Genomic DNA, 18,402 nt, shown 5'->3' with positions numbered 1-18,402 from the left:
AGGGAAAGGGGGCGCCCAGCCAACAAATGCGCCAGCTGCAGGCCGGCGTTCTGGGAAACCGGGGGTGTTTCGGTGTGGCGGTTCTGCCTTAAATGCCCCATCCAGCCGTGGGTACATGCTGAGTATTGTTAGCGCGCAATCCCCCCTAAAGCCATGGCGCTGTTCGTTTCCATACAGACGCGCATAACCACGCACATGACGGTCGAACACATGTCCACCACCTGGTGCGAGTGAGCACTCTAGGGGGAAAAAGAAGAAGCCACAAACACACGCAACCAACACAGAAACAAAGCGTGAAGTGTGAACTGCGCCAACCTCCTTGTGTGTGCGCGTGTGCGTTGTGCGTGCAGCAGGGCTTCTCTTCCTCCCCCCCACGCGCGAGCTGACAGATTTCGTCTCACATTTCCAACCAACTCCAGCCCGTTCCAACCCTCCCAAAACCCTCCCCAAAGCCTCGTAGGTCATCGAACCCGCATGCCGCCAATGCCCATCATCCGTTATCCATGCCACCGACCGCCCAACATCTTTCTGGTTGCACGTCGTCGTTTTCCTGCTGCCTGCCCCTGTCGAATCTCGCCTGCATTGCCAATCTTGCCTTGCCTCCAGCCCGACTCCACACGGCCAGACCTACATATCTACGTACTACTCCGAACGTACAGACATTCGCAAACCCATTGTGTCGAGACCTACATACCGCCTGCATACGGCTCCAGTCCTCTCCTCGCTCCTCCTTGTTCCCGTCTTTCCATTAACCTTGTCCCTGTCAAAGACATGTAACACACCTTGTTCCGTAGCTAGTACGCTGGCTGCTATGTCACTGGTTCCGTGGCGCTGTACTTGTTGGTTGTTGGTGTCTCTCTTTGCTTGCTTTTGATTCTTGCCCAGGCTTAATCCTCCGCCCCTTTCTCCTATCACCCTTCGGAAACGCCCATCATCTCTCACCGGTCTTTTGATCACATTTTCACGGAACACACGAAAAGTGGAAATCTGATAGATCAACTTTTCCCTCTCCGCCTCTCCGCCTCTCCGCCTCTCCGCCTCTCCGCCACGCAGCTCCCGCCTCAGCCCCAGCATCCATCCGCCTAACTGTGCGCATCCGGCGGTCTCATGCCCATGACTTTGCCCCATGTCACTCGCCGTCGCCTGTTCCATGCTGCTGCTCCATACGCAAAGTAGTACGTAGTAGAGCTCGGTACTCAGCCGTCCCCGTAAAAATGGCTCTCCCTTCTTCCTCCTTCCTTCCCGATTCACTCTTGTGCTGCTTTTTCTATCCGATGGGATCCTGCGCCATCTCCCCATATCGTCAGTTTGAATTGCCATGTCCAGCGGGGTGCAGCGTGGTGCAGCGTCATGCAATGCCAACAACTCCTCGATTTCCACTCCCACTTCCACTTTCAACTTGCACTACGTACTCATTTCCACTAAACACCTTCCTTCCACTCCCACTACCAAGCACATCCCTCCCATTAAACACCCTAACTTACCCATTCACTACAATAGCATTATGCACGGGAAATCGTCCCCAGCCTAGGGGCCCCGGCCCATCCACTGGCCCGTGATGGCCCATGACAGCTTGATCCCTGCTGCAAATCCCAGTTCCACTGCTTGCCGGGAGCAGGGAGAGGCAGGGAGGGTAGGGAGGTGTAAAGCAAAGCAAAAGCAGCGCGCAACACAAAGGGAATGGGAGTTTGCCAAATGCCCCGGGCAAGGATACCAGCACTACCAGAGCTAATCTGGTAGATCCATTCTAGCTGGAAAAGGAAAGGAAAGACTGTGATGAGAAAAAGAAACAGGGGGAAGGGGGGGAGAAGGCGAAAGACAACGAAAGAGAATCACGGCCCACGACAAGACGTCCGTTTTCGCAATGACTTCACTAGCTTCCACGCCCATCTGTCGCTCAATGTTCTAGATTCGTAACTTCAACCAGTATTTTGTCACATCTCATTATCCTCGTCATTCTTGCCGTCTTCAGCTCCCATGACTGCCTGCGTCTGCGTCTCTGCTCCACAAGCCTCTATCTCTGACTCCCATGCTATGTGACGCCTCTGACCGTCTTTCTCTTCCGTGTGGATCTCGGTGAATCATATGCTGCAGCCCCCGCGAGAGCCCGAGACCGACATCGCCCATCACATCTCACCACCAACCAGCACGCATCGTCACTACGCTCTCGTGACCCAACTTCTCGCTGTGTGCTGTGGAGCATGCGAGGTGCGCCTCGTTTCTAGACTAGCTGAAAATGCTTGCATGCTTCCGCGAATATCATACCTGTCTCTTCTGCCTCGACGCCCAACTCCCAAGCGGTGCTCTTCTGTACGCCTCCTCCCGCCGCTCGACGCCGCTCTGTGCTCTCGCGCCCTTTACTGCTTCAGCTCGGCATATCCTTGTCAACGTGTCTCTTTTCTTCTTCTTTTTGCTCCATGGTACTTTTCATTGGTCGTGATATATCCACTCTATCATAATACATACAGGTGGATATCTCCGGTGGTTCTCATTACACTCCGCCAGGTACTCGTCTACACCATAGTTGCTTCGGCTGCCTTATTTTGGACCCCTGCGCCGCTACCAATACTCTCCATTTTATGCCTTGATCACGTCTCCATAGCTTAGATCTTGTTTACCAAGCCTCGGTCAGTCTTAAGCTGGCTAAGTTTCTCAAGCGCCTCTTCGACAGGGACCAACGAGCCCTTGGTCTGGGTGGCTTGGTCGTCTCGGTTTCGGATGTTAAGGGTGCGACTGCTGGCCTCCTCGGCACCAACCACTGTGCATAATTGTTAGCTGCTGCACGGGAATCCGGCAAGTCTGGCAATGTCTCTTACCAAAAATAAAGTTGTACTGCTCCAGCTGGCCAGTACGGATCTTCTTCTGGAAAGTGTTGCTGCTCAGATCCGCATCGGCATACATTCCCTTCTTCTGGAAGATGTCTCGCACCTCCTGGGCATACTCGTTGGCTGCCGGCATGACGGGAACAACGAGGATCTGGCGGGGGCTCAGCCAGAACGGCCACTTTCCAGCAAAGTGCTCGGTGAGCACACCAAACATGCGCTCAAAGCTACCCATGATGGCTCGGTGGATCATGACTGGGCGAGCGTATCCGGCAGGTAGGTCCTCCGAGGGATCGCTGCCGTCACTGACGCCACTCTCATCCTTGCCTGCCAAGTATCGAAGCTTGAATCGTCGCGGAAGGTTAAAGTCCAACTGAATGGTACCGCACTGGTGGTCTCGGCGGAGAGCATCGTACAGAGTGATGTCGATCTTGGGGCCGTAGAACGCACCGTCACCGGGGTTCATCTCCCACTTGGCATCGTGTTTCTGAGCGAAGGAGTTCAGGGCCTCCTCAAGCTTCTTCTCGGCTAGGTCCCAAGTGGCGATGTCACCAACGTACTTCTCTGGGCGGGTGGAGAGCTTCAGCTTAAACGAGAAGCCAAAGACACCGTAGACACTGTTCAGGAAGTCAAAGGCTCCCTCAATCTCATCTCGGATCTATTTCGTGTCAGTGTGCATGTGCTGAGATGCCTGTAGTACTTCACTACACGTACCTGGTCGACGGTGCAGAAGATGTGGGCATCATCCTGCTGGAAACGGCGAACTCGGGTGAGTCCAGAGAGGGCACCCGAGAATTCGTTTCGGTGCAGCACTCCAAAGTCGGCCATCCTCCATGGCAGATCCTTGTAGTTGACATCGGCGTGTGAGAAGATCTTGCAGTGACCGGGGCAGTTCATGGGCTTCAGGCCATAACGCTCCTTCTCGACATCGAAGGTGAACATGTTCTCCTCATAATGTCCCCAGTGACCAGAGACCTTCCACAGGTCGGACTTGTACATGTTGGGAGTCATAACCTCGTCGAAACCGCGGGTTCGGTATTCGCCCTTGATCAAGTCCACGAGGGCGTTGTAAATGCGTACACCGTGTGGCAGGAAGAAGGTGGAACCGGGAGAGGCTTCGTCGAAGAAGAAGAGCTTCTGGTCTTGGCCGATCTTTCGGTGATTGCGTTTCGCAGCCTCGGCAAGGAAGTGCTTGTACTCCTCCAGTTGCTTCTTGTCGGGGAAAGAAATACCAGCGATTCGCTGGACCGACTCGTTCTTGCTGTCGCCAAGCCAGTAGGCAGCTGAGCTCTGTGTTTGTGTTAGATCGACTGTGGCCCTGCCCTGAGATTAGGTTGTAGCTACATACCTTGAGCACAGAGAAGGCCTTAATGTTGCCAGTGTGGGGGACGTGAGGGCCTCGGCACAAATCGATGAGGGGGCCGCATCGGTAAACAGTGCTCTTGGTTCCTTCGGGGACTCTTTGGTTGATGAAATGCTCCTTGTACTTGCTGTACTTGAACATCTCAAGAAGTTCATCCTTGGTCATCTCAAGACGCTCGAATGGCTGCTTGGCCTTGATGATGTTGCTGGAGAGGGACTCCAGGGCCTTCTTGTCCTCATCAGCAATTGCCTGGCTTGGGAATTGTTAGCATCGGTTTCGCAATCGACGGATGCACACATACCCGTCCATGTTCGCCATGTCGTAATAAAAACCGGGAGGGTCAGTGGTAGGCGGGCCGTTGCAGAGGTAGCATCCGTAACGACGCTCAGCAGCCTCACCAAGAATGTGCGCTGACGAATGCCAGAAGACCTTCTTGCCTGGATTTGGCATTAGCAGCATGCTCTAAGTATGATGTTGGACTTTGGCGTACCTTCGGTGTGCTCAAAGTCGAGAAGTTCAAGATTGCAACTCTTCTCCAGAGGTCGGGTCAGATCCCACAGCTCACCGTCAACCATGGAGATGACAGTGCGCTCAAACAAAGACTTAGAGATACTCTTGGCAATGGCGGCAGGGGTAGTCTCCCATGAAGTGCCCTTCTCCTCTTTGCCACTGGGTAGAGAGACGGTAATCTCCTCACGAGGTTTCGCTGCGCGCGTCAGTCGATTCTAAGGAACGCAGGCAGTGGTTCAACACTCACCAGCAATCTCAGCGTCCTGGCGGGCCTTGATCTTATCAAAAATATCTAGTCGGTACTGAATGAATGCGGGCAGTTCTGGTAGCTACAAGCTTGGTTAGTAAATGATGCCAGCGCAATGACGAAGCAGCGGTTGGGGAACGTGATCGCAAGAAGGACAAGGAGGGGCACCAGCCTCGAGACCAGGCTTCTTGGCCTTGGGGGCCTTCTCCTTGGGTTGCTTCGCAGGACGAGATGGGAGGCTCTGCTCGGGAGCGCCATCAGCCAGGTTGGGCGCCTCAGCTTGTTTGGACGACATGATGTGGGTTCGACTGGTGTTGGAGATGTAGTGGGAGAAGTTGAGCATTGGGATGGCGGGGCAGGGGCATTTCATGTTTGTGGTGGGGTGGTGCAGTTGAGTCACTGTTTGTGACTAGTGCTTATGTAATACACCACTACTTACATATCATCGGATAATTATATTGAATGCGTCCGTCGTACTCTGCGTAGGTATAAGTCAGTCCAAGGTCCTGTGCCAAATTTTGTGAGCTGTGAAGCCTACCGTACAAGTTGATAATTATATTGTCGGAGGGCTAAAATTTCAATCTGTAAGCTCGCGTCATTGCTAAGAAGAAGAAACGACTGACAGTTGATTAAAGTGGATAAAAATAAGGGACGTATCGTGCCAGCCAGAGGCCGGCCACGACGGTCTCGGCGAAGCGCGCCCACTCCGCCAGGGCGTTTCGGGCCGCAACGGCCACGTCCAGCTCGTCTGGCGGCGCCCCTCGCGCCGCCAGGCGGACGATGAGGGCGGAGGCCCTCCTCAACGAATGCTCGGCCCAAAGGAGCCAGAGGTAGGCCCATTCCAGGGCCCAACCGCCCTCGCTGCCAAGGGAGCCGGGCGGCGAGGGGGGGGGGGGAGGGGGAGGGGGAGGGGGCGGCGGGGCGGCGGCGGAGGCCACGAGCGACATGGCGAGGGGGAGGCGGCGGACGGCGGGGGGAGGGGGGAGGGGGCTGCTGCTGGTGTTGCTACTGTTGCTGCTGTTGTTGTTGTTGTTGGTGGTGGTGGTGGTGGCGGCGTCGGCGTCGGCGGCGGCAGCGGTTGTGGTGATGGTGAGCGAGGGATCAGAGTGGAAGACTGGTTGCTGTCTATTTATCTACTCTCTATCCTAGGAGGATTGCAACTTCTTCATCCAGATACTCATAAGCTTTCCTGCCTCTGTTTTAGCATATTGTTCACAGCATGATTTGCCAAGATTACTCCTACGTTCCTGCCTATGAAATGTCTATGAAGTGGACTGTTAACCGATGCCATTACCCTCACTTGGAACTGGACGGAAGAGAGAAAAAGGTGCTGGGGTTGATAACAATGACGTCCCATCATGATTGTAAAACATCCAGCATCACAACGCGAGCCTGTATGTTCCTGGTAATTGAGTAACACAGCAAATGTAGGGGATGGGAAAAGGGGCACCTAAGGGAGTCATCAAAGAGAGTCATAAAAGAGAGTCATCATTAGGCTGAAACCTACGGATACATGCGTTTTCTCCGCTCGCTGGTGGGAAATGACCTCATGAGCTCGGTGGGATACCAGAAACGGGAAGGAGCGTGCTATTCTTTACTACGAATTGTGCTAAGAGTATAACCTTTAGGGTATAGTCTTCATATAAAAATAAAATAAAAATAATCAATAATAAGACTAGGTATTTATTTTAGTATCAAGAGGTTAGGGTGCCCTAGTATACACATACCCAGAGGGGGGACTAGAAGCTTAACAGCAAAAAAGAAAACACCAACAATAGTATCAACAATACAGACTATTTACCCAGTCCATTCAAAGATCAACAATACACTCAGACAGACTAAGGTTTCTAGTCCAACTGGTTACCTTTCCCAATACACAGGATTTGAAACAGTAGTCAGAACAGTGATTTCAACAATGATTTATTTTAGTATAGGTACTTATGATAGTTCTTTCTGACGCCTCTTCCTCATCGTAATCGTCCATGGCACGGTTGACATATTGGCCATCAGCGATTCGCTCCGAGTATAAGTCCGGAAGTTGGGCGCACACAAGGGATGTTCGAAGTCGAGAAGCTCGAGCTTGTTAATAATAACCGGCCACTAGGAAACATAGCATCTACGTCCACCTATTTATAGAAAGAGAATGGACCGGCGGTTAATTGAAGTGAGTAAAAGTATCGGAAGAAATCCCCCCACACAACTGCGGCCAAGGGCTTTGCAAGCCTCCTCCACCGGTTCAATATGCTCACCCCAATCGGAACCAGTACATCATACCTTCCATGTTGGTCATGTCATAATAGAAACCTGGGGGGATCGAGAATGAGATTCTAATTGTCCGCTTGAAACAGAGCATCTCGACCAGAAACATCCTGTTGGCAACGAAGCGGAGGTCCAAGATTCTGAGCCCCAGGTCGCAAACATTAGTACACATTGCCCTACAAGTCGGGTTTGAAGTCGGCTATGAAATCGGCCTTTGCCGCCATTAGGGCGATGGTGAGACCGAATGCCCACCTACATGCAAGATCCAGGACGAGGCTCAGAGAGACGGCTAAATCACGGAAGCGCCATAGTACTGGGGAAAGGAGGTGACGGTAACGGCCACCAGTGACATGGCGGCGGTGGCGACCGTGGTGGTGGTGTTGTTGCTGCCGCTGCTGTTGGTGGTGGTGGCGGTGGTGATAGTAGCCTGAAGAAATTAGAGTGGAAGACTAGTTGCTGTCTATTCGTCTACTATCCATCTCAAGGAGGATTGCAACCTCTGTCATTGCCCTCACTTGGAACTGGAAGGAATAGCGAAATGGTGCTGGGGTTGATGAAAATGAAGTCCCCATGAATGCGAGAAATCCAACATCACAACGCGAGCCTATATATTTCTGGTAATTGAGTCTATCGAATTTAAACATTAGTGGCTGTATTATCGTTTGATACCATTTTATAATCTTCATTCAGTATATTATCCATCGCTTCACTGTTGTTCATGTCATCTTGGTTCTATCATCCTAGTTTAAGCACAACAATTAGGATCATATTTTACTCTTGTTCCACTGTACTGTTTAAATAATTAAAAGGTACCGGGTATGTGAGTATCGCCACGCGCCTCCCGGCGTATCTGCTCCAACGATACAGGATGAACGACCCCCTTCTGAAGTCCCAGCTTGCGGATTGCGACTGCGTGTGACTTAATATCTAGCGGATCCAAGACCTGGCTTGCTAGAATTGAAAGCTGATGCTTTGTATTGCGTTGAGCAACGGCCTTCCAAGTGTTGATCAAGCGTGGGTACATATTCAAGTCCCAGGTGCCGCACCATCCGATGGTAGCATGTGCCCATGTTGTCTCGAACCGGAAAACGCAAGCGTTCCCCTTCGTCCCATTCCAAATCTCCATCACCTGAAGTTTGGGCATTCTGAGTGCCGCTTTGCCTGCTTGCATCAACATCAGGTTGATGTCCGAGGTGTCACCCGTGCTGGTTAGGAGCCGAGATGTTAAGGCAAGTGATGTAAGGTCACGCCACACCCAATTGGGTTCTTGCAAGTCGAAAAAGTCGCTTGCATCGACGATGTAAGAGGCAAAAAGTCTCTCCAGACCAAAACTTCTCCTGCATAAGGCACCGGCGATGCCTCGATCCGGCGTCCTGATTAGGTCGGGCATTAGAATCCAAGAGATGTCACTATCCTCAGTGCAGTTGACTCGGCTATGGTCTTCATTGAAGTCTTCAAATATCGTCAAGGTATTCAGACTATGCGGAAGGTATGTCGAGACGAGGACTTCATAATCTGGTAGAGGTTAATTTAGCATTTTCTGTTCTTCCACAATATTCCACAATATGTTCCGCACAAGGGGCTGAGAATTCATGCGTACCCCCGTCTGAAATATGTCGTCGATCCCAAAGCATCTTGTACGATCGCCATGGCTCAAAATGCATCGACTCCAGGTTCGGTAGGCGCTTGGTGATTGTCTGGAGGTCTTTGATATTGAGCCTCCGTCTCATTTCTCGTCGAATAACGAGGTGCTTCACAGCCTTGACGACCACAGGACCTTCATAAATACTGGGCGAAATCAACATCGCATGAAGCTTCGATAGCTCGCCCGTATTAGGAGACCTCCACCGGCGGCCGTTAATCCATCCATGTGACAGGTCAGTGGCGGGGAGCTCGAGCTTCGCAAAATCCTCTCCAGCAAAGAAGCTAGTGTGTAGGTACATGTCTCTGAAGGTGTGCTCAGAGTCACTGGGGGAGTAGGCGCCAAGCTCCAGTGTCAAGCCTGTAGTGGTTCCAGGGCTTTGGATGTCCCAGGATTCGAGGATCCAGAATAGTGCACTGATACTTGCCCTAAACATCTCTGCGTCGGCGGTGTTGTGTGGAGAGGCGCTGATGAACCTGTTGGTGCAAGTATCACAATGATATGGCTCCAGTTCAACACGGAAAGTGAGGTGTTCAACGAATTGTCTTTGGCGGCTAAGATCCTTCAAGTCGCATAGGCAGGACTGTGTTAATGTTAGGTGCCGGAAGAGAAGTCTCTCGAAGAAAAAATGCCACTCCTTGCAGACAGCAGCACATTGAGCCAGACCGGCTTTTGTTGGTTGGCCATTTTTTGAACCTTGGCCGATGATCTCAGCTACTTCCCCAAATATGGTCAATCGGATATCGATAGGTAGAAGTGACCACTCCGAAGTCTGGACAGTCTGCTCCCTCTGGTCTGGGAATCCGGTGTTTATCTGACTGGCCCTCGGTTGACCGGAACCACTAGCGAAGCCGTGGTCCATGGCGAACTTATGTGAAGACAGGAGAAAGGAATAGTGGTGATAGTAGCAAACCTGGCTTAATTTCGGCATGTTCGGGTAATGGACGTTTTAAGTACTCGGTTCTAAAAAACTTTGATGAACCGTTTTGAGCTGCAAAATTGAAAACGGGGTCTTTTAACCGGGTTTTGCTTCAAAAACCCTTGGGCCTGGGCCAAAGAGGTTCCGATACTTCCATTGCTTTTTTCTAGATCCGGCTCACTCCCAATGGACAATTCTTAGGCCACGTCACTTCTGATGGCACTAGGTTTACAAGTGCTTTATACTTTTCGTGTGCTTGATCATACCCGTAGTCACAATAAACCACGGCAAAGTCGTTGATCAAGAGGCATTCTTATCGAGCTCAAGATTTTGTATCAATACGAGTCCATCCAAATAAAAAGGGGTATCAGACCATTCTCCAGCCGAAGCAAATCCCAGAACGCCGTAGCAATGCTATAGAACACAAGGTGTGAACCACAAGGGCTCCATCACAAGCCATATCGAGTGACGCATTCCTCCCGGTGCGCCTCCAAGCAGTCCAGCGCGCAAACCGTGGTCCCGCACTTCATGCACCGCACTCGTCCCCAGTACCCGCAGACCTCGCAGAACACCCTAACCGGGTACTTTTCGTCCCAATCCCCCGTCGCCTCGCCGTAGTTGAGTGGCGGCCGCGCGAGAAGCTTCCGGAGCTCCTCGTCTGACGGCATCTCGGGCACGCGCGACACGAGCAGCGGCTCGGAGTCTCCCTCGTGGGCGGGCGGCGGCGTCCTGTTTGGAGGAGGGAGCACGGGCGGGAGATCTGCGTCGAGCATCTGGGTATCTTCTTCTGGGGCGGGTTGTCGGGAGGATGAGGGCGTGTCCCTCTTATTCGGAGCGGCTTTCTTGTTGTTTGCGCTGGCAGCGGTCGATCGAGACGAAGCGGCATTGTTGGACTCTGTCAACGCTTGCAAGGCGAGGAAATCATCGAGGTAGTTCCCAAACGTCTTTTGGGACTGCAAAATCTTTCGAACGTTCGGTGTGTGCTTCCCCTGGGCTTCTCGAATCAGTCTCCAAGCTTCAAGCAACGCGACTTGAACCAGCCAACATACCTCGTCCACTCTTCACCGGCAGCGGAATAGTATTGTCTCGTCCACCATCGCGGTCGAGCGCCTCGGCTTCCTTGCGCCTCTTCGTCTCTTGCCTAACGGTTAAGTCACCGATACTGAGGCCCGGAACGTTCCTCGCTCGCTTCCGGTTCGTAGGCGCAGAGCGGTTGATGGTGGTGTCGGGTACGTAGGCCCAACCAGGCGCCGCGGTGGTTTTGGCGCTGGCAAGCTCGATGACGCCGAAATTGTTCATTGTTCAGTGTATGCGGACACCATTAGGAGACAGGAGCCGAGTGGCATTCGCTTCAGTTGAGTGTTGGAACAGCTTGTAGCTCTCACGAATTAACCACTGTAATCCACATGTTCCTATCGGCGCTCCCGTTTCCTGACTGGTCGGAATATATCACGTGATGTGGCTGAGTGTCAGATCTCGTGATTCTGTAAGTTGGGTCTGACGGCTGAGTTTGGAACTTTTATCACAGTGAAATATATAATTAGATAAGGCTAAAATAGCTTAATTAAATGGATAATAATTATGAAATTTATGATATTATTTTAATTTAAAAGAACCACTGTATGAATATATTCTTTAATTAAATCTACAAATGATTGCTTAACTCTATTTGCCGCAACCCATGTTCTCGTCTTCCCATCTTCCCAGAGGATCTCTGGCTTTCCGTCTGACTTCCAACCCTCGAAGACCGTGTGGGAGAGGACCCATTTTTTAGCATTAGTATTGGTTGCTTGGAGGAATTTCTCGTGACGGTGCTGGCCTTCCAACTTTTTAGTGGTGTTGGATATCTATTTCATCAGAAGGCGGCGATTGCTTGGCTTGTCTAGAACAGTATTAGCCACCAAGCTTTGCAAGACATCAAGATCGCGAAGTTCCTTGCGCATACTTGACATTATGATATCTTTGCTTCTTCTCTCTCTCCTTCTGAGGGAGCTGGACTGTCGTCTTCACTATATGCGCCACATTCAGGGCCCGGTCAAATCCCCCAATATGACTATCAAATTTCTCCGAGATCTTATTCAAATTCTCAAGTTCTGAAGACCATCTGAGTGATGTCTTGACTATTGTGGCAAGTTTAGCTCGCTTCCAAGGATTCTTGAATATTTCAGCGGACGTGATGTCCATTTTTACGACGTCCTAATAGCAATCAATTGGCGTTATAAAACCAAGCCTCTGGTTATTGGTAGGTCTCACGACTGGCACCGAAAGGGAAGAAGTTTGGGGGTTTAGCCCAATACCGTCGACAGGGTGATGTCATTGATCCTGACCTGCCCGTGTTATGGCTCGTGAACGGAATAGGTGACAGATATGCCGCCACCACGCGGAGTTGCTTCATAAGAGACGTCTAGGACTGTCTAGAAAAAGGCTTGGTGATTTCAAACTTCGTGTCCAGAAGGCTCTAAGGGATGCAGTTGTCAACTAGTTGGAAGAGCTCGCCGGTTCTATTTAGCAATCACAAACTTTGCAATATGAGTGCAAAATTATCAAAACTACCTTATGATAAAAGGTACGAGGCAGCAGATGGAAAGTAGTGTGAAGATCCTCAACTGAGAGTCAACGTTATATTCAAGGCCGCGACTGGGGAGGGTATATAAGTGACTTGGAAGGCAGGGATCGACCTAAGAAAAGCGTGCCACTATCTGAGCTAGTATGCCCCCAATTCAACTCATAACGCTATTAGGATTTCTACTTTTCCAGCTTCTTAGCAACAGCTTCCATAGCCCTGGTATACATGGCTTCGATAAAAACCTTTAGGTTGTCCCGGTCAGGTCCGTCCGGAAAATTCGTTTCACCGGACCAATCTATCTCCGTCGTCTTGTCGTCAATGTGGCGAAGCTTGATACTCGAGAAAGACTGGAAGTCGCCCATGTTATCGTTGAAGACTTGCCAGCGCAGATAATAAATCGACGCATCAGCGTTGACGAGTAGTTCGCGGACAGGTTTGTCATCCCAAGCGTCCCCCCCCTTAGGTCCGTTGTCGAACCACAGAGAGCGGGTTGAGCCAACTCCGAATCCTTCGAGGGTTGACTTGGTAACATTCGGGAACCAAAGGCTCTCGCAGCCATATGCTGCGAGGATACCCCAGACCTGTCCAATAGACGCATGGACAGTTCTAGTAGCGTGAGAGAGGGAGGTAGACATTTTAGGAGGTATCTGACTTGCAGTTAGTTAGTTGACTGAGACTGGGGCAAAGTATTAGGAAGATGTACCTATCGCAAGTGGATGAAGGATTTACTTGATACTGCAAGATAGAGATGAGGAATGAATTATAGAGATAGGCGAGAAAAAAAAAGAGAATGTACACATATATTTAAAGGTGTCATTGATAATGGTTTCTATACGTCTTTCTCAGGGGTTGTGGATATACAGGATGTTGATGGGATACCGGATGGGATGCCGGACGGGATGCCGGACGGGATGCCGGATGGGATACCAGACGGGATCCCGGTGGCGTACAAGGAGGCATACAGGTGGGGTCTCGGTGGGATCCCGGATAGAACTTAATATTCGACAAGATAATTAATAAAGTCACTTTGTATTAGTGTTACAAATAGAAGCTTCTTACTAACAGCAACGAAATAATAGCACGTACTCACCGCCCCTCCCGATCCTCGCATCTACTTTAAGTATTGATTTTCTTGAATGTTACCGTATATTATCCCATAGCTCGACTTTCTCAGAACCTCACACATCTCCTCCTATCCTACAATCTACACATCATGTCTATTACCGCCAAGTTCGTCACCGAGTACGCCAGCGTCGTTGACGCTCCCGCGGCCAATGTCTGGGGCATCCTGGCATCTTGGGGCGCCGAAAAGCTCTGGATGCCCAATTGCACCGCTTCAGCCCTTGAGGGCTTTGGTATCGGCTCTGTCCGCGACCTCGACTTTACCACGCGGCCTGGAATTACGACTAGGGAGACTCTCGAGGCTATCAATGCAACCGACTACACTCAACGCTTTAGAGTCGAGATTAGCGCTCATAAGGATGCCTTGCACTACGGCAATGTTAGGCTTGAGCCTGTGAACGACAAGCAGACGAGGGTGATTTGGTCAGGCGAATCGAGCTTGGACGACGAGGGCATGAAAGAGTCCCTGGACCAACTATACGAGGGTTTCAACAACGCACTCTCCGAAGTTTTGAAAGCTTAGATGAACGAGGACAATCTTTCTGGGGACATGTATCAAGGCTTGCCTTGGAATTGAAAGATGGGAGGCGAAGACAGGGGCGGTGTGTACAGGGATAGTATCAGGATCTGAGCAATATGTATTTTGGGTGAAGGATCAATTGGAAGCATACGCAGGGATATCCCGGAAGCTGTCCCATCCAACTTCCTTAATGTGTCTAACAAAATCGGGATCATCGTCACTTGTTCTTGTCAACCAAACCCACAGCGTCGTACCGAGCCCCGGTTGGATAGCATCGACAGGATCAAGCGATTTCTTGTCTCCGGTCATGATGGCCATTTGGCACATGTCGCTAATGAGCTGCCCCGAGCTAGCAACTGAAAAATCCCCGGAATCGACGACTCCAGCACCCTGAAATAATACTGGCTGATGGTCCCAAACTCCAAGTAGCACTGGAAGCTTAACACAAAGTCCCAAGGGTTCGATGAGCCTCGAAATTTTATTCCAGGGGAACTTTGACCGACAGAAAACTTGAAACAGGGCATGGAACTTGAAATGGAATAAGGCCAGACTAGTCGGCCAATGTTAGAATGAATGGTAGAACGTTCGCTTTGTCAGGGGTGTCCAGGCAAGGAGCGTACCGTTGGTAAGATTCTCTGAGTATCGTGGGGTCTATATTATGCCCGCCAGCAAGATTGCTCGCCGTGTCAATTTTGTTCTGATCGTAAACGCCAGCAAGCATCAGAACCCTGGACAGCATTGAATCAATCATGATGCCTGTTGCAAGGCCCTCTCCTGCGAGGCGTGGAATCATTATGGCTTGGAGCAGTATCGCCTGAAATTCGAACAGATGCTTCGGCTCAGGGAAAAGCTGTCCCGCTTCGCCAAGGGTTACATATGAAGCCTGTGAGCTGATCAGAGTACTGGAATAACCGGACTGAAAGTGTTCTAAAGTAGGGGATACGTTGATTGGAAGAGATGGCTTGATGAACATGGAATCTTGCAGCCACCTGTCTAGTACTCACAAGTGTGTTACCTGAATTGTGGAGAAAACGCTCCAGGGTGTCTGTTGCCATCTTCTTTGCCTCGGCGTTCCCTATCAAGTAAAGACCAATAGTGACGACAGTTTTCAAAAGCACTTGTGGCACGCGTCTCGATCGGATGCTCTCTTCGTGGAGGATCGGCCAATGATGATGGAACGTGCGAAGATAGAAGGCGATCAGGCGATCGTACATGGCAAGTTTGCCAGGGCATTCCGCTACCGGGGCGACGAGCGCCATGGTGTTTTGTCCATGGAGCATGAGGTCGTATAGGTCGTTTTCGTACTCACATTCCGCATCATCGGGACCTTCCATGGACGAAGACTCCGGGGAAACAGGAGCATTTTCTGGAATGATAGAGGCAGAGGGCTCTGTGTGCTGGTTTTGTCCTTTGGCCAAGACGGGCCAAGCGCATGGTAATGATTTGGCTGAGCAACCGGAGCAAGTCGGCTGCTGGCCATCGCACTTCATCTTGGCCCGGCGACACGGCAGACAGGCTTGAGCAACACGGGCGGATGGCAAGGAGGATCCGTGTGAAGCCATGTGGCGGCGATATGTGTCCCTGATAGCGTAAGAAATCCGAAATGGATTCTGGAGGAGAAAGAGAAGAGAGAAGAGAGAGATCCGTACATCCGGGAGAGTTTCGTGCCGCATTCTCGACATGTAAATTCTTTTGCCCGCTCGTGCGACTTCATGTGTCGTGTCAAATGTTCTTTCCGCAGGTATGAACGAGAGCAGCCGGTATGCGTGCAAGAGAATTGCATCTTGAATGATGGAAGAACGGATTAGAAGGCGGTGGTATCGTTGCAGTGTTTAGGATCAATGCATGTTGATGTTGATGTATTAGTATTTTAGATGCGAATACAGACAGAGTACCCACGAGTCAGTGGCTTGCTGTATTAGTAATAAGGCATCCCGGTTGACCAAAACAGGCCTGATCCCGGTCGTTTCCTCCTGGGTTTAGGCGCTCTAAGCTATTTTTATTTTTTAAGTTAATTCATAATCTAACTGAACCCATCTGGGGTTACATAGTAGCGCTACTTCGTAGTACATTCCTTTCTTCAGTACCGAGAGGAACCGTGTAGCCCTGACCGAGTCCGGCCCTAGCTAGCCGGATAAAACCTCTCTCCCTATTTGCGATTATTCCTTCAAGAATCTACAGTAAACAGAATGAGACTGCTCCCCCGTGTCAACAATCTACCTCTCAGCACTTCCGTTCTTCAACTTCCTTCTTTTCTAGACCTAATTAAAACTCGGCAGAATACCTTTGTAATCTATCTTTCCTTAGGTCTTGGAGAACCTCACAGTCTTCAAGATTCCATGGAAGCCTCATCCTTAGACCACCTCAATACTTCTTCAGCCGGAGGAAGACCAAGACCATGTCCGTTTGCACTTGGCAGCTGAACAATCGGAACCCATTTTGCACTCCACCAGCTGTCAAAAACATCGTCCTTGTACGCCACAAGACGCGACTCCAGCTCCTTCCAGGTCCCCGGGAACTCCAGCATCACAATAAACATTGTGATGCCATCACTGACAGGCTGCAGCTGCATACTCTCTCGAGTATAGCCAACCGTGTTTGCGCGCCGGCTAAACTGTTCCCGCAGTTTGGCATCTTTGAGTTTGGATGTGACTTCGCGGAGCTGCGTCACTTTCTCGTCATTCAAAGGCACAGTGAAAAGAATAATACTAGCAACCGATTAGTAACAATTGCTACAGTTAGGGAAGGAGAAACGAACTTGGAAGGGCCAGTTGCCACAGCCGACTTGGTGTTGGTAGCCATTCTGGGTGCAAAATACTGGATTCGGGACGTCGCAGCGGTTCTGAATTGAAGAGTTGTAGTTGAGGGAGTTGTCCTTAGGGTGCAAGAGCGCGATAGACTTGGGCCGTTTTTTCTTTTTTCTTCGAAGCAGTCTTGGCTGGTTATTATACATGTTTAAACATTGGTGTGGCTGGATGTACCGGAATGGCCAACAGGGGTTGGGCCGAACGCGGTGTATCTCCGGTCCTCGATGTTTCGTCCTTTCGGAATATAAAAAAATCGGAGTTGACGCTGGCTGTTTAGCTTCTACGCCAAGACTTGTCTCCATTTATCCCTTGACTAGGTGGACATGTTCGCCGAAGCGACACCTGACGAGGTCGGCGAATTCTTACGACGTACTATAAGGGTCTAATATCCTGGGGATCGTTGTCCAGATTGAGTAAGGCGGTTGTAGATATCGCAGAGGCCCGGAGCTGTCAGAAGTGGTGTTGAGGTCAAGGGTTCCAGGAGAGTGATGGCCCTGGATGTCTGTTCCATGTCGGCTTTCTTCGAGCGCTGCGCCATTGACAAATACATGGTTTAGTAAAGGGAGAATAGCTATCCATAATATTTCTACCAATGCAGGCATCTGATGAGAGCAGCGTTGTTCGGCCCAAGACGCCTCAGCACTCCCTAGCCCCGATGTTGCATTGACTGATGCAGCGGTAGTAATTGGATGGACATGACTCGGGAATGATGTGCGGGACAATGGGCACATAAGTCCCTCGCCGAAGACGCGAATAACGGAACAACTCTCGGACTAGGGGGACCGAGTGCCGAGCAACTGTAATGGCCATATTTTTCAGCGTCGATATAAACCACTTTGATAGTGTTAGATCTCAATACTTCTCAATTCTCTTACTATCAGAGCCGACCATTCGTATTACTAGTCGTCGCTTCACTTCCCTCCCACATCACATCCGCACTTCTTCATTCAACTCTTTACAATGTCTTCTTTGACTTCTCCCGAGTCAAGCTCTATCCCTTTAGTCGTCATCGGCTGGGGACGGGAGAACGGTATCATCTTTATGCCCAAAATCTTCTCCGAGCATCAGCCTACCTATGTCATGACTGCTATGATCGATTTCGTTGAAACGCGAGAACCTTACCGTTACTCGCCGCAAACCCTGGGGGCGGTCCTGCATAATCTGCATCCTCGTCCAAGGGCACTTGTCATTGGCATCGCTGTCCCTCCGTCTCTAGTCGACGAAATGACCGTTGTATGGAATGAGTATGTCGATACCGTTCTGAAAGAGGAGTTTAAGGAGAACGAGGAGTGGAAGAAGAACGTGTGCTCTCCTGTAAGTCATGTAATATAAAGTTTGGTTTACGAGGCTGATGATGGATATAGCTACCGCTTACCCATTACGTTGACCCTAGTGTCGGAAAGCCACCAATGGATATTGGTTGGGAGCTGGAAATGTTTAAGCATCTGGATGCCGTATTCAAATCCTAGGTGGACCATGAGGAATAGAAGGTATTATAGCCGTATAAGTGGCACTGGGGACCCTGTTTCATGGATCTTGTGAGAAATGTGGCTTGTGAGTATCATCTATATCACTAAAGGGACGCTATATTTCTAGCTGGATCGATTTAAAGAGGGCTGGCCTGG

At 50.6% G+C, this 18,402-nt stretch overlaps 10 protein-coding genes across 10 annotated transcripts; 5 read left to right on the top strand and 5 right to left on the bottom strand.

Annotated features, from left to right (window-relative positions):
- The first annotated feature begins 441 nt into the window (after positions 1-441).
- On the top strand, positions 442-1,032 carry BGZ61DRAFT_436951 (uncharacterized protein). Its single transcript, XM_046244054.1, has one exon. It carries the CDS (start codon positions 475-477, stop codon positions 775-777), a length of 303 nt encoding a protein of 100 aa, XP_046111539.1. The 5' UTR covers positions 442-474; the 3' UTR covers positions 778-1,032.
- Positions 1,006-1,936, top strand: BGZ61DRAFT_436950 (uncharacterized protein). The gene has a single exon (XM_046244053.1). It carries the CDS (start codon positions 1,215-1,217, stop codon positions 1,557-1,559), a length of 345 nt encoding a protein of 114 aa, XP_046111538.1. The 5' UTR covers positions 1,006-1,214; the 3' UTR covers positions 1,560-1,936.
- On the top strand, positions 1,937-2,839 carry BGZ61DRAFT_436949 (uncharacterized protein; the record flags this gene model as incomplete). The annotated part of the gene is made up of 1 exon (XM_046244052.1): positions 1,937-2,839. A coding segment is annotated over exon 1 (517 nt), but the record flags the coding sequence as incomplete, so codon positions are not given.
- On the bottom strand, positions 2,604-5,312 carry BGZ61DRAFT_470273 (uncharacterized protein; the record flags this gene model as incomplete). Its single annotated transcript, XM_046248056.1, has 8 exons — positions 2,604-2,758; positions 2,817-3,480; positions 3,537-4,112; positions 4,171-4,438; positions 4,487-4,622; positions 4,676-4,891; positions 4,943-5,024; positions 5,082-5,312. 8 exons carry the CDS (start codon positions 5,310-5,312, stop codon positions 2,604-2,606), a joined length of 2,328 nt encoding a protein of 775 aa, XP_046111536.1.
- Positions 5,313-5,571: 259 nt separating this feature from the next.
- BGZ61DRAFT_524988 (uncharacterized protein) lies at positions 5,572-9,705 on the bottom strand (the record flags this gene model as incomplete). The annotated part of the gene is made up of 3 exons (XM_046252689.1): positions 5,572-6,056; positions 8,015-8,716; positions 8,802-9,705. The coding sequence occupies 3 exons, from the start codon at positions 9,703-9,705 to the stop codon at positions 5,572-5,574; spliced, it is 2,091 nt and encodes a 696-aa protein (XP_046111535.1).
- A 506-nt stretch (positions 9,706-10,211) lies between these two features.
- BGZ61DRAFT_524987 (uncharacterized protein) lies at positions 10,212-11,061 on the bottom strand (the record flags this gene model as incomplete). Its single annotated transcript, XM_046252688.1, has 2 exons — positions 10,212-10,756; positions 10,812-11,061. The coding sequence occupies 2 exons, from the start codon at positions 11,059-11,061 to the stop codon at positions 10,212-10,214; spliced, it is 795 nt and encodes a 264-aa protein (XP_046111534.1).
- A 1,375-nt stretch (positions 11,062-12,436) lies between these two features.
- On the bottom strand, positions 12,437-12,963 carry BGZ61DRAFT_542888 (uncharacterized protein; the record flags this gene model as incomplete). The annotated part of the gene is made up of 1 exon (XM_046255238.1): positions 12,437-12,963. The coding sequence occupies one exon, from the start codon at positions 12,961-12,963 to the stop codon at positions 12,508-12,510; it is 456 nt and encodes a 151-aa protein (XP_046111533.1). The 3' UTR covers positions 12,437-12,507.
- Positions 12,964-13,541: 578 nt separating this feature from the next.
- BGZ61DRAFT_488434 (uncharacterized protein) lies at positions 13,542-13,973 on the top strand (the record flags this gene model as incomplete). The annotated part of the gene is made up of 1 exon (XM_046250111.1): positions 13,542-13,973. One exon carries the CDS (start codon positions 13,542-13,544, stop codon positions 13,971-13,973), a length of 432 nt encoding a protein of 143 aa, XP_046111532.1.
- Positions 13,974-14,442: 469 nt separating this feature from the next.
- On the bottom strand, positions 14,443-15,822 carry BGZ61DRAFT_1934 (uncharacterized protein). Its single transcript, XM_046237830.1, has 3 exons — positions 15,620-15,822; positions 14,975-15,551; positions 14,443-14,853 (listed from the first exon to the last, which is right to left on the bottom strand). The coding sequence occupies exons 1-3, from the start codon at positions 15,751-15,753 to the stop codon at positions 14,521-14,523; spliced, it is 1,044 nt and encodes a 347-aa protein (XP_046111531.1). The 5' UTR covers positions 15,754-15,822; the 3' UTR covers positions 14,443-14,520.
- A 1,915-nt stretch (positions 15,823-17,737) lies between these two features.
- BGZ61DRAFT_524982 (uncharacterized protein) lies at positions 17,738-18,246 on the top strand (the record flags this gene model as incomplete). The annotated part of the gene is made up of 2 exons (XM_046252687.1): positions 17,738-18,091; positions 18,142-18,246. The coding sequence occupies 2 exons, from the start codon at positions 17,738-17,740 to the stop codon at positions 18,244-18,246; spliced, it is 459 nt and encodes a 152-aa protein (XP_046111530.1).
- Positions 18,247-18,402: the final 156 nt, after the last annotated feature.

Source organism: Ilyonectria robusta, assembly GCF_021365365.1.
Source record: "Ilyonectria robusta strain PMI_751 chromosome Unknown BGZ61scaffold_1, whole genome shotgun sequence".
Lineage (NCBI taxonomy): Eukaryota > Fungi > Ascomycota > Sordariomycetes > Hypocreales > Nectriaceae > Ilyonectria > Ilyonectria robusta.
This window is presented reverse-complemented; position numbering and strand designations above follow the sequence as displayed.

Excerpts from the sequence above, each read along its gene's own strand:
- BGZ61DRAFT_436950 (XM_046244053.1), top strand. The coding sequence starts at position 1,215 with ATGGCTCTCCCTTCTTCCTCCTTCCTTCCCGATTCACTCTTGTGCTGC.
- BGZ61DRAFT_1934 (XM_046237830.1), bottom strand. The coding sequence starts at position 15,753 with ATGCAATTCTCTTGCACGCATACCGGCTGCTCTCGTTCATACCTGCGG. Across the intron at positions 15,552-15,619 it reads GGCACGAAACTCTCCCGGAT|GGACACATATCGCCGCCACA; the intron begins GTACGGATCTCT and ends TTACGCTATCAG. Across the intron at positions 14,854-14,974 it reads ACAATTCAGGTAACACACTT|GCTTCATATGTAACCCTTGG; the intron begins GTGAGTACTAGA and ends ATCAGCTCACAG.
- BGZ61DRAFT_436951 (XM_046244054.1), top strand. The coding sequence starts at position 475 with ATGCCGCCAATGCCCATCATCCGTTATCCATGCCACCGACCGCCCAAC.